The following is a 12142-nucleotide window of genomic DNA, read 5'->3' on the forward strand; positions in this document are numbered from 1 at the left end:
TCTGGCTCCCAAAGTGCTAGGATTACAGGCATGAGCCACTGTGCCCGGCCCCAGTTTTATTTATTCACCGGTTGATGGTCTTTTTGACAACTAATTGTTTCCAGTTTTTGGCTATTCTGTATAAGGCTTCTATAAATATTCACAAATACCTAGGATGGGATGACTGGGTCATATAACAGTACTGTATAACCTTAGCAGAAACTGTCAAACTATTTTCCAAAGTGGCTCTTCCATTTTACAATTCCACAGTGTATTGAGTCCCAGTGTCTCCATACACATGCTAGCACTTTTAATATTTAATTTAGTGGGTATGTAATGATATCTCATTGTCATTTTAATTTGCATTTCTCTGCAGCTAATGATGAGTGTTTCTGCTTATTTGGGAAGGTTTTAATTTAGCAGTCTGTTGTATTCTGTAGATATTAATAACTTCAAAATATCAGTGGCATTTGCAGTTAAAATTTCCTTAAAAAATTGGCCAAAGGTTTCCAGCAGTCACTTCTGCCATGCCCAAACTGTATGAAACAAGGCTGAGGTGTGGAGATTGTCACATTTTGGCAAGGAGTGATCCACTTGGGTGACTGAGACCCAGAGAGAGTACGCCTCGGGCTTGAGGGTGAGGACGGGCGGGAAGTCGACTGCATGGCCCTGCTGGCCTTGGGAGGCTGCCCAGTCCTTAGCTAAAGCTGGCGGTTATGGGAAACAGACTTAGATTCTATTACGTTTTTCAGGATGTCCCAGGAGTCACCTGGGAAGCTCAGCAGTCCTTTGTGACTTTCAAGCATATGGTAGAAGCTGCTGAACACAGAGCTCCCTCTCTGGGGATAATTTGCCCGAATCATTTAATCAGGCTTGAGAAATGAGTTACCACAGGTCCGGGAGTGCTGCCACCCTTGAATTCTGACACCCTATTTCTCCTATCCGTCTCTTAATTAATTAAGCAGACATCCCCAAGTGCTTACGACAAGCCAGGACCCTTTTGCATACTAAGGAAAACAGGGATGAAGGAAACAGAAATGGTCTCTGCTCTGACTCAGAAGGTAGAAATCCTCTTTCCCAGCCAAGTCTTCCTAGGGAGCACGTAGGAAGGGCTCTGAACCCACGTGCCAGTTGCGGGGGAGGATATCAGGAAAGGACATGGAAGAAGTGGAGACCTAAGTTTGAGACCTAGGCATTAGCCAGGCTAGCAGTGCTTGAAAAAGTGTCTTAGGACAAGAGAACTCACCAGTGAAGTCCCAGTGGTAGGAGAGCGTGCAGCATATTCTGAGCCTGTATACACATCTCCAGGGCATTGCTTAGCAGGTGGGGAGTGGCAAGAGAGTAGGCTGGAGTCACAGAAGGGAGGCCAGGTAGACCTTGGTGAGCACTGGACTCTATGTTCAGGTGCTGAGGAGCTGGCAAAAGGTTTTAAGTGGGGGAGAGGCATGTTCAGATATTTGGTCTAGCTGAGTAACTTTGGGTGCTCTGTGACAAATGGTTGGGAGACCAGTGAGGTGGCAGTTGCGGTCATCTAGGAGCAGGATCAGAGTGGCCTATTGACCGGGATGACTGTGAAGTGGGATCCTTTCCAGCCAGTAACTGGAAATGTGTATGAGGGCAGAAGTGAGTGTACTGCGTTTGAAACATTGAGAAATCTAGTACATAGTACTGTCTCTTTTATATCTTTTTTTTTTTTTTTGATTTTGGTTTGTTTGTTCACTAACTTGGAAAACTGATGTGGAAATGTCCCTTTGGCTTCAGTTACCTGAGCAGAAGGGGCCGGGCATTGCCAAATGCCAATTCTCCTCTTAGGACAGAATTGCTCCCAGTATTGATCATTGTGTTCTGAGTTGGGGGAGCAAATTGTGCAGGAGGCCAGGTCAGTGCCAAGGTGGGCGGGAGGAATTGGAGCAGGAAGCTTGCCTAAGTGTGCCCAGCAAAACCACGGTAGAACTTTCTACTGTGGCTCTATGCTACTCTTAGCAACCTTCTCCGTGTGCTTCCTGGAGAGTCCCTGGAGTCAGAACCTTTTTTTTGAGACCCAGACACTTTACTTCCAAGAAAATGCTGTCCAAGAAAACTCATCCTTCCCTTCTTCTCCTGAACGTTGTGTAGAGGTGTGTCTTCTCTTCCTTTGAGCTTTTCCACTCAGGGTTTAGGGGAGGTGATATTCTATATTTGGGTTTGGCTCTGGGTACTGCAACACTAGGCTATTAAGATTTCATCCTTACTGCTTTGCCCCTCCTATCTTTCCAGAAACCCACAATGGATTTGCTAGAAATAATGGAACGTCCTGTTTGGACAGGATATAACCATTTCTCAGCTAGAGGATATTGTTGGAATGAAGAAAGATAAATGGGGAGAAGGGAACTCACATTGCTTTGGCACTTAAATTAAGCCATGTACTGTGTTGGGAAATTATTTATATTATCTCGTTGAATCCACAGTAGAACACAGTTGAACACCACACAAGGTAAGTATTGTCATCCTTATTTTACCATGAGGAAATTGATGCTTAGAGAGCATAAAGCCTTGGCCAGGGGCACATAGTTGGGAAGCCGGGGCTAATTCATGCCTGGGCTCTTTCTGATAGTTTTCCTTTTTTAATTGTCCCCTCCTCAGTGTTACCTTGGGGATCTCAAGAGATTCATGTAGCTTCTAAATCAACGAAGTGATTCCTGGAGAGCAGCTTCTGTATGAGAAAAATCTAGCTAATTATTTATTTCAGTGTCTCTGGAATGCAAGCTCTGTCCTGAGCCACTTAGAAAACAATTTGGGATGACAAGCATGTGTCTCACAATGCTGCTCTGGTTGCCAGTGCTGTGCTGCCAGTTGTCATCTTTGAACAAACTGATGCAGTGCTGGTTTAACTCTTCCTCTTTTTGGAGTAAGAAACTTTGGAGGCCTGTGTCCTTCTAGAAGTTTGCTGAGCAAATGGTAAGGAAAAGAAATAGGTCCTAAGGCTTGACTATTTCAGAGAATTTCTTGATTTATTGGACTGTCAATGAATGAATTGGAATACATAGTGGTAGGCCGTCTTTTCTTCTCAGACACTGCAATTTCCTCCAATCTCTTGACTTTTCTAGAAGTTTTAATCCAAGTCCTTGTTGGGTGGTAGATAAAAGGGTATTGTTCTACTAGAGACTGACCTTGGCATGGAGATCTCATTTGGACTCACAGATTTCTAGTCTAGCGCTTGGTTTTGTATCCATACCTTGCTACTGCATTCTTAGTTCCTTCTGCTCCTTGTTCCTCATGCCCAGTGTCCCACCCTACCCTTGCCCCTACTCCTCTAGAGGCCACAGTGATTCATTGAGCCATTTCATAAGCACAGCTAGGAGAGTTCATGGCTACCAAGTGCCAGCAGGGCCGAATTTTCACCTGTGTGTCCTCCCTTCTTCCATTTTTCATCTTCTGCCCCCTCCCCAGCTTTAACTTTAGTATAACTACTTGGGACTATTCCAGCATTAAATAAGGGTAACTGCTGGATGGGTGGTTGGGATACACAGAATGTAGTATCCCTTGTTCACGAGAAGACCTTCTTGCCCTAGCATGGCAAACAGTCCTCCAAGGAGGCACCTGTGACACCCAACGGAGTAGGGGGGCGGTGTGTTCAGGTGCAGGTGGAACAAGGCCAGAAGTGTGCATATGTGCTGACCGTGGGAGCTTGTTTGTCGGTTTCACAGTTGATGCCCTGAGCCTGCCATAGCAGACTTGTTTCTCCATGGGATGCTGTTTTCTTTCCAGAGACACAGCGCTAGGGTTGTCCTCATTACCTGAGAGCCAGGTGTCGGTGGCATTTTCTTGGTGTTTACTCACACTCATCTAAGGCACGTTGTGGTTTTCCAGATTAGGAAACTGCTTTATTGATGGTGCTTTTTTTTTTTTTTTGAGACAGAGTCTCGCTCTGTCGCCATGCTGGAGTGTAGTGGCACAATCTTGGCTCACTGCATCTCCGCCTGCCGGGTTCAGCGATTCTCCTGCCTCAGCCTCCCAAGTAGCTGGGACTACAGGTGCCTGCCACCATGCCCAGCTAATTTTTGTATTTTTAGTAGAGACGGGGTTTCACCGTATTGGCTAGGATGGTCTCGATCTCTTGACCTCGTGATCCACCTGCCTCGGCCTCCCAAAGTGCTGGGATTATAGGCTTGAGCCACCACGCCTGGCCGATGGTGCTTTTTATCATTTGAAGGACTCAGTTGGGTAACCCACTGAAAATTAGTCTGTAAGGAAGTTCAGGGAATAGTATAAGTCACTCCAGGCTTGAGGCAAAATTTACAAATGCTGCTGACTTTGTATGTAAGGGGAGGCATTTTCTTAGAGAAGAGAGGTAGGTCTCTGGGATTCCAGTATGCCATTTCCATCCTCAGTGTTTTTGGCCACCTGAGAGAGGTCTATTTTCAGAAATGCATTCTTCATTCCCAGATGATAACATCCATAGAACTAAAATGATTAGGACCATAACACCTAGCTCCTAGCCTGCTGTCGGAACACCTCCCGAGTGCCTCTTTGTGGGTGAACCCAGAGGCTGGGAGCTGGTGACTCATGATCCATTGAGAAGCAGTCATAATGCAGAGCTGTGTGTTGGAGGTCTCAGCTGAGAGGGCTGGATTAGCAGTCCTCATTGGTGTCTGGCTTTGCAGCAATAACTGACGGCTGTTTCCCCTCCTGCTTTATCTTTCAGTTAATGACCAGCCACGGCGTCCCTGCTGTGAGCTCTGGCCGCTGCCTTCCAGGGCTCCCAAGCCACACGCTGTGGGTGCTGGCTGAGGGAACATGGCTTGTTGGCCTCAGCTGAGGTTGCTGCTGTGGAAGAACCTCACTTTCAGAAGAAGACAAACAGTAAGCTTGGGTTTTTCAGCAGCGGGGGGTTCTCTCATTTTTTCTTTGTGGTTTTGAGTTGGGGATTGGAGGAGGGAGGGAGAGAAGGAAGCTGTGTTGGTTTTCACACAGGGATTGATGGAATCTGGCTCTTATGGACACAGGACTGTGTGGTCCGGATATGGCGTGTGGCTTATCATAGAGGGCAGATTTGCAGCCAGGTAGAAATAGTAGCTTTGGTTTGTGCTACTGCCCAGGCATGAGTTCTGATCCCTAGGACCTGGCTCCGAATTGCCCCTGAACACCCCACTTTTTCCTTTTGCTGCAGCCCTGGGAGCCACCTGGCTCTCCAAAAGCCCCTAATGGGCCCCTGTATTTCTGGAAGCTGTGGGTGAAGTGAGTTAATGGCCCCACTCTTAGAGATCAATACTGGGTATCTTGGTGTCAATCTGGATTCTTTCCTTCAGGCCTGGAGGAATATAATAACTGAGACTTGTTTTATTTCTGCGGAGGGTTCTAAGCCATTCACTTCCCAGATGGGCCAATAATGCTTTGAGTAATCTGGAGATCATCTTTAATGCGCAGGTGAATGGAACTCTTCCACAGAGGGATGTGAGGGCTGTAGAGCAGAGTGAACTCCCTGAAACTCAGACGTCAGCTCTTTGTCTCTCTATCTCTGAACACCCTTCCTTAGAGATCCCATCTCTAGGATGCATTTCTCTGTAGTTAGTTTCTAAGTCTCTTGTTCCTGTTCTGCCTTTATTTTTTTTTCCTGGATTCTAAGCCAGTATCCCCACTTGGCTGTCTTAATGTAGCTTAACATGTCTGTAATCAAAATGATCATCTTTCTGAGATTCAAAGGGCTATAATTTGGAGAGAATTTCATTCAGTTTTCCTCAAACTAGAATAATACTTGCACTGTCTGTAAAAGAACAAAAGTGTCAAAGCACCCTTTTGTTCACTAAATTTCCTTTTTTATTATAGTGTTACTTAAATATTAGGAAGTAAAAGTAGGTATAAACTTCTTATAGGCTGTTATTATACAACTATATGACCCATACATATTTACAAATTAAGTGCAGCCAAAATTGCAAAATCAATACCATTCAAATTAATACCTTAAATGTGGTGAGGCAGCTGTTGTTCAACTGAAACCAAATTATAAGTTGCATGGCAGTAAATGCTGTCATGCTGATCGTTTTGAGTTTGGCCAGTCTATATTATCATGTGCTAATGATTGAATTCTCCACCCATTTTTCTACTTGTATGACCTTAATTTGATGGCACCTGTTCCATCCTCATGAGTTTGCTACAATTATACTGGTGCCAACACAATCATAAACACAAATATAAACTTGGGCTTTGAAATCTTGTGCCAGAACTTGGCTTTAAAGTAAGCATTTAAAAAATCCATATGTGTTTATTAGACTTTGTTTAGATGACTGTTGAAATGAAAACAAAGTGTTTAAAATCCTCTTAGAGAACTTAAATATAATCCCTCAGCAATATGTATACAGATCTTCCTTTGAGAAAAACTGATTGTGTTCAGCCTCTCATGTTACAAATGGGGAACCTGAATTCTGAGGTCTCTAGTGAGAGAACAGGGACTAGAATCTGTGGATCCTATCTGTTTTAATAATAATTGTAAAGTATAATAGATAATATTATATTAATAAAATAAAAGCAAACACTTAGAATGAGCTTCCATGTGTGAGGCACTAACTGATTAGGCATTATTAACTAGATTTATTCCTTTTAAGGCCCCACGATGTACTGTTATTTCCACATGTTGTAGCTGGGGAACGTGCTACTCAGAGAGGTTAAGTAACTTATCTGAGGTCCACACCACTAACAAGGAGCACAGGTAGGGTTCAAATCCAGATAATCTGACTTTGGAGCTGGCACTCTAACTCAATGTGCCAAATCGCTTTTCAGTGGTGTCATTATTTTGCCTGTTCTCCATCTGAGAATATTGAAGTTTCTGACTCCTTCCTTGCCTTTCTCCCTGCCTCCCGTGGTTATCCCCAGGTCTTGGTGTTCCAGTCCTCTATGTCCGTCCTTACTCTTATTCCTTTGCTACAGTGTGATCCAGGGCTCCTGCCCCTTCTTATCCTGGTAGAGGGGGCCCACTTGCTGGGAAATTGTCTCTGCCATGGTTTATCCATGTTGTGTGTCCATTAGTGAGTAGTGGGAAGAATCATATCATGTTGGCAATGAAAGGGGGGCTATGGCTCTGGGGTAGTCTAGTCTGAACCTCTTATTTTACGGATGAGAAAGCTGAGGTACAAAGCAGGGAAGGGATTTCTCGAGGTCACCCAGCCAGCAACTGAGCTGCAACCAGAAGCTGAGATCCCCAGGACTAGGGCCGAGCCTCATTCTGTCCCATCACAGTGACTTTTCTTCCCTCCTCCAAATTATTTTTATTTTTTATTTTTTTGCAGCTGCTTAGCAGCTTGAAGTTAGAAGAAAGGGCAGGGAAAAGGTTTTCCGTGCTTAGCCAGGGAAGGAATCCTGCAACAGGATGTGGGGGGTTGGGTCATTCAAATTGGGCCAGACTCCACTGGTCTTGTTGCTTCTTGCTTGGTATTGCAGATGGGTTTAAAAGTGTTAGGATTAGAGAGATAGGCAGGTTTAGCCAAAGGCAGTTTGTAGCCTTGTGGCAGAGTTCTTGTTAAAGAAGGAAGTGGGATGCAACACCCTGACACAAAGGGGCTTAAGTTGTTATACCACTGCCTGCTAACCTGTTTTCCTTAACTCTCTTCCTGATTTCTAAAGGAAGTATATTTTGCTGAATCAGAAAGAAAAGTGATTTATTTCAGGTTGCTGATGCTTAGATTGTTAGAGTTGGAAAGATCTGGCTTGCATCTTGTACAACTGACAGAACTGGGGCTCGGGGGCACAGGTGCCCAGAGTTGGTCAGTCAAGAAAGTAGCACCAGAACCAGTCTCCTGGTGGCCCTACAGTTGCAGACCCTTTTTTGCTTTGCTCTCTGTGTATACTAAAGCTTCTATGTCTCTGAATCTCAAGTTCTGACTGGTAGCTACTTTCCAATCCACCTGGCTTAGATTTCTAGATTATATTGTTTAGACGTCAGAACCTCTTAAGGGTTTTGGGGCCACTTGTTAGCTCACATAGTGAGAACCAGCCCTGCCCATTAGGTAGGGGAAGAAGTTAGCAGTCCATGATAGCTGTTGCCTGCAGTGTATGGACGTTCATTGCGCAGTTCCTGTCTCTTGAGATCCTGGAGTGTACACGCTTGGCCTCAGAGCCCAGCACAGAGCCTGGCCCTTGGGACATGCTTAGTAAGTATTTACTGAATGAGTGGGAAATGTCTTAAGGCCCATTAGTTTGCAGGTCTTGAGGAGGCTCCCTTGCACTAGGAAGGATAGAAAGCATACATAAAGCCTGTGTGCTGCCGCCAGGAAGACTAGAAACGCTATGTTCAGCCTGGAGCTGAATGGTATACCCCAGAGCAACCCTGTTGAAAGGCAGTGCTTGCCTTTTCATTCTGTGTCCTGGTTTGCTAGTAACTCCTGGGTCCCCTGCCTCTCCTGTGCCCCCATTGTGCAGACTGAGGGGGGACCATCCGCCAGGGTTAGTTTTCCGCTGTTTCTGTTAGGCAAAGAATAAATTGAATTGAGTTGTGAAAGTTGGGTGCAAAGCTCAGTTTGGGTCCAAAGTAACAGTTAACTTGTGTGGGTGGCAGGTATTCAGTACAAACAGGGCTGGGGACAGGAAGGGGAAGAGAACTTCAGAGCTTTCACGATCCTCATCTGGTTTTAGGCTGATCCAGAGGCCAAGGTCCCCATGGAACAAACTGGACAAAGTGAGGGTGGCCATATGGCCTCTTTTCTTTTGCCTTTATTATTAATTTTCTCAAATAGATCTGACTAGTCATGTGGCTGGGAAAATAGTTAATTGTGATTTTTTTTTTTTTTTTTAAACTGAGTCTCACTCTATTGCCCAGGCTGGAGTGCAGTGGTATGATCTCAGCTCGCCGCAACCTCTGCCTCCCGGATTCAAGTAATTGTCATGCCTCAGCCTCCCGGGTAGCTGGGATTATGGGCACACAGCACCACGCCTGGCTAATTTTTGTATTTTTAGTAGAGACATGGTTTTAGCATGTTGGCCAGGCTGGTCTTGAACTCCTGACCTCAAGTGATCACCCACCTCAGCCTCCCAATCTGCTGGGATTACAGGCATGAGCCACTGCACCCAGCCAGAGTACCGCTATTTGGGCATTCTTTAATGAAAAAGAATGAACTATCCAAAAATTAAAACTCCTCATTTATGAGCTTTTAGAGAATTTTACAGAGTAGATGGAAACTCTCTGCATCCTTTCCCCACTTCTAGTTTCACCTGACACATTTCTTCCCTGTCCTTACTCCTGGGCCGGCAGCAGTGGTCATGATTCCAATCCCAGCTTGGCCATCATCTGCCTCAGTGGCCTAGGAAAACTCCTTTCTCCAGAGCTTTAGTTTTCTCTTCTACGGAATGAAGAAAGTTAAAACAAATAGACATTTATTGTTTCATTTGGATAAATATCTATTAAGCATCTATTACTTGTGGGATGGTTAGCTGGGTATATAGTGGTGAAGCAGCTGGGCATGAGTACTGCTTTCGTAGAGCTTACAGTTCAGTGAGGCCAGGAGATGTGAAACATATCATCACACAAATAAAAATATAACTATCAACTGTGTTGAGGATTATGAAGGAAAAAATCCGGCAAACTATGGTTCTGGTGTTAGATACTAGCAGGCGTGGGTAGGGATTTCATTTAGATTGACAGGTCGTGACATTAAAGCTGAGAGCCCTGAAGTTCAAGCAATGGTTAGCCAGGCAAAGATCAGAGGCCTAGAGATAGGGATATCCATTCCAGGCAGAGAGACTGGGGGTGCCTGTCCCCTAGGTCAGGGAACAGAACAAAGCCAGTGGCACTGGTGGAGTGAATAAGACTGGCGGGGGATGAGTTGGTAGTAGACATGACCAGATCATTCAGGGCCAATTCTCCTGGGGAAGGAGAATTTAATTTAATATTTATTTATTTATTTATTTTTCGAGACGGAGTCTAGCTCTGCCGCCCAGGCTGGAGTGCAGTGGAGCAATCTCAGCTCACTGCAACCTTTGCCTCCTGGTTTCAAGCGATTCTCCTGCCTCAGCCTCCTAGTAGCTGGGATTACAGACGCCCACCACCATGCCCAGCTAATTTTTGTATTTTTATAGAGATGGGGTTTCACCATATTGGCCAGGCTGGTCTGAAACTCCTGACCTTGTGATCCGCCTACCTCGGCTTCCCAAAGTGCTGGGATTACAGGCGTGACCCACAGTGCCCCCTGAGAATTTAATTTTATTTTATGTGCAAGAGGATTCCCTGAGGTAGTCAGGCCACATTGTCTGGTGACTCTTGGGATAGAGGGAACTTGAATGACAATGGCCCAAGAAAGCAATTGTAATCATTACATATACATGGACCATTTTATGCTGTTTTCTTCTTTCATTTAACATTATTTAGTGTGCGTGTTCACATATTTCTAAATCATCTTCTGATTTAGAATAATGATTTCTGATGTGTAGGCTGTGTTTTATAGTTTTGAAAGTAATACTTTGATATCCATTACTTTCTTGATTCTCACAGCAATTCTGAGGTGTATGCGTTGCAATTTCTGTTTCACAGATGAAGAGAGTATTGTTAATAAGTTAATGGCCGGGCATGGTGGCTCGCACCTGTAATTCCAGCACTTTGGGAGACCGAGGTGGGCGGATCACTTGAGGCCAGGAATTTGAGACCAGCCTGGTCAATGTGGTGACACCCATCTCTACTAAAAATACAAAAATTAGCCAGGCGTGGTAGCACTTGCCTGTAATCCCAGCTATTTGGGAGGGTGAGGCAGGAGAATTCGCTTGAACCTGGCAGGTGGAAGTTGCAGTGAGCCAAGATTGCACCACCGTACTGCCTGGGTGACAGAGCGAGACTCTGTCTCAAAAAAAAAAAAGTTGCTAAGAGGAGGGCTGGGATCTTTTGGCTTCAAATCTACTGTGGGATGATGCCTTTGACATTCCTGATAGCTGTGCAGTAATCCATTAACACAGTTTTTATAAGTTCAAACCCTGTTGCCAACATTTAGATTCTTCCAAGTGTGCTGTTACAAATAAATTACTATAAAGATTCTATACATTTAATCTTTTATTATTTTTGTATTATTTCTGTAGGCCAAAATCTGAGGAACAGGATTACTAGGTTGAAGGGAAATGGCCCTTGAAGTGTCTGATCAGATGTCTTTCCAGAGGATCCAACCAATTTATATAGCCACCATCAATGCATAAGACTTTGTAGTTCAGGGAAGGCAGGCCTGGTTTTAAAAATCATTTCCCCTCTCTAGCATTTTTCTGATGTGATCCTTAAGATTTCACTTTAGTTTTCCCAGGTCTCATTGGCATGTATGCTGTTAGGGATGGGTCTAAAATTAATTTTTCTTCACATTCATATCATGTCATCCCAGTGATTATTTAATAAATAATCACTATTGATTAAATAGTGATTCCTTTTCTAGTTATTTTTGGGACATTTATTAAAACCTGGATGTGGTGGCTCATGCCTGTATTCCCAGCACTTTGGGAGGCTGAGGTGGGGGGATTGCTTGAGACTAGGAGTTCAAGACCAGCCTGGGCAGCATAGCAAGACTCCATCTCTATAAAAATAAGGAAATTAGTCAGGCATGGTGGTACTTGCCTGGAGTCCCAGCTACTTGGAAGGCTGAGGTAGGAGAATTGCTTGAGTCCGGGTGGTCAAGGCTGCAGTGAGCTATGACCATACTACTGTACTCCAGCCTGGGCAACAGAGTGAAACTCTGTCTGGAAAAAAAAAAAAAAAAAAAAAAAAAAAAAAAGATGCGTAGGGAGCAATTTTGGAGTTATTCATTTGGTCATTTGATATGTAGTTTTAGTTTTGGTGCTGATAGAGCCCAGAATGTACCCTCAATTTGATGAACATTCTGATATATGGGGGAGCTCATTGTCCCCCACTTACCTTTTTGCCTCTCAGAATATCTTTTGATATTTTTATCTGTTTTTTTCCCATTGAATGTTATTACCTTATCAAGCTCAAAAAAGTACCCTATCGCTATTTTAAGTTCAGTTGTGTTAAATCTATAAATTAGCTTGGGAAATTTGGATATTAAATGAACTCATCAAGAAGCAGAGTTTAGCTCTCCTTAATTCTCATCTTCCTTTATTTATCCTACTACAGTTCTGTGGTTTTCTTTTATATAAGAAGCACATATTTGGCTAAGTTAATGCCTAGGTTTTTTGTTTATGTGTCCATTCTCACTGTGAATAGTATTCT

At 44.1% G+C, this 12142-nt stretch overlaps 1 protein-coding gene across 3 annotated transcripts in view; it reads left to right on the forward strand.

Annotated features, from left to right (window-relative positions):
- Nucleotides 1–12142, forward strand: part of ABCA1 (ATP binding cassette subfamily A member 1) — a 147304-nt gene that overhangs the window by 19734 nt on the left and 115428 nt on the right. For all 3 annotated transcript variants that reach the window (XR_010148603.1, XM_001138040.6, XM_016961357.4), the window contains exon 2: nt 4664–4821. Coding sequence is in view for 2 of the 3 variants with exons in the window: in XM_001138040.6 (XP_001138040.1) it covers nt 4756–4821 (66 nt within the window). In the remaining variant the exon portion in view is untranslated. The remainder of the gene's footprint in view (nt 1–4663; nt 4822–12142) is intronic.

Source organism: Pan troglodytes, chromosome 11 (assembly GCF_028858775.2).
Source record: "Pan troglodytes isolate AG18354 chromosome 11, NHGRI_mPanTro3-v2.0_pri, whole genome shotgun sequence".
Lineage (NCBI taxonomy): Eukaryota > Metazoa > Chordata > Mammalia > Primates > Hominidae > Pan > Pan troglodytes.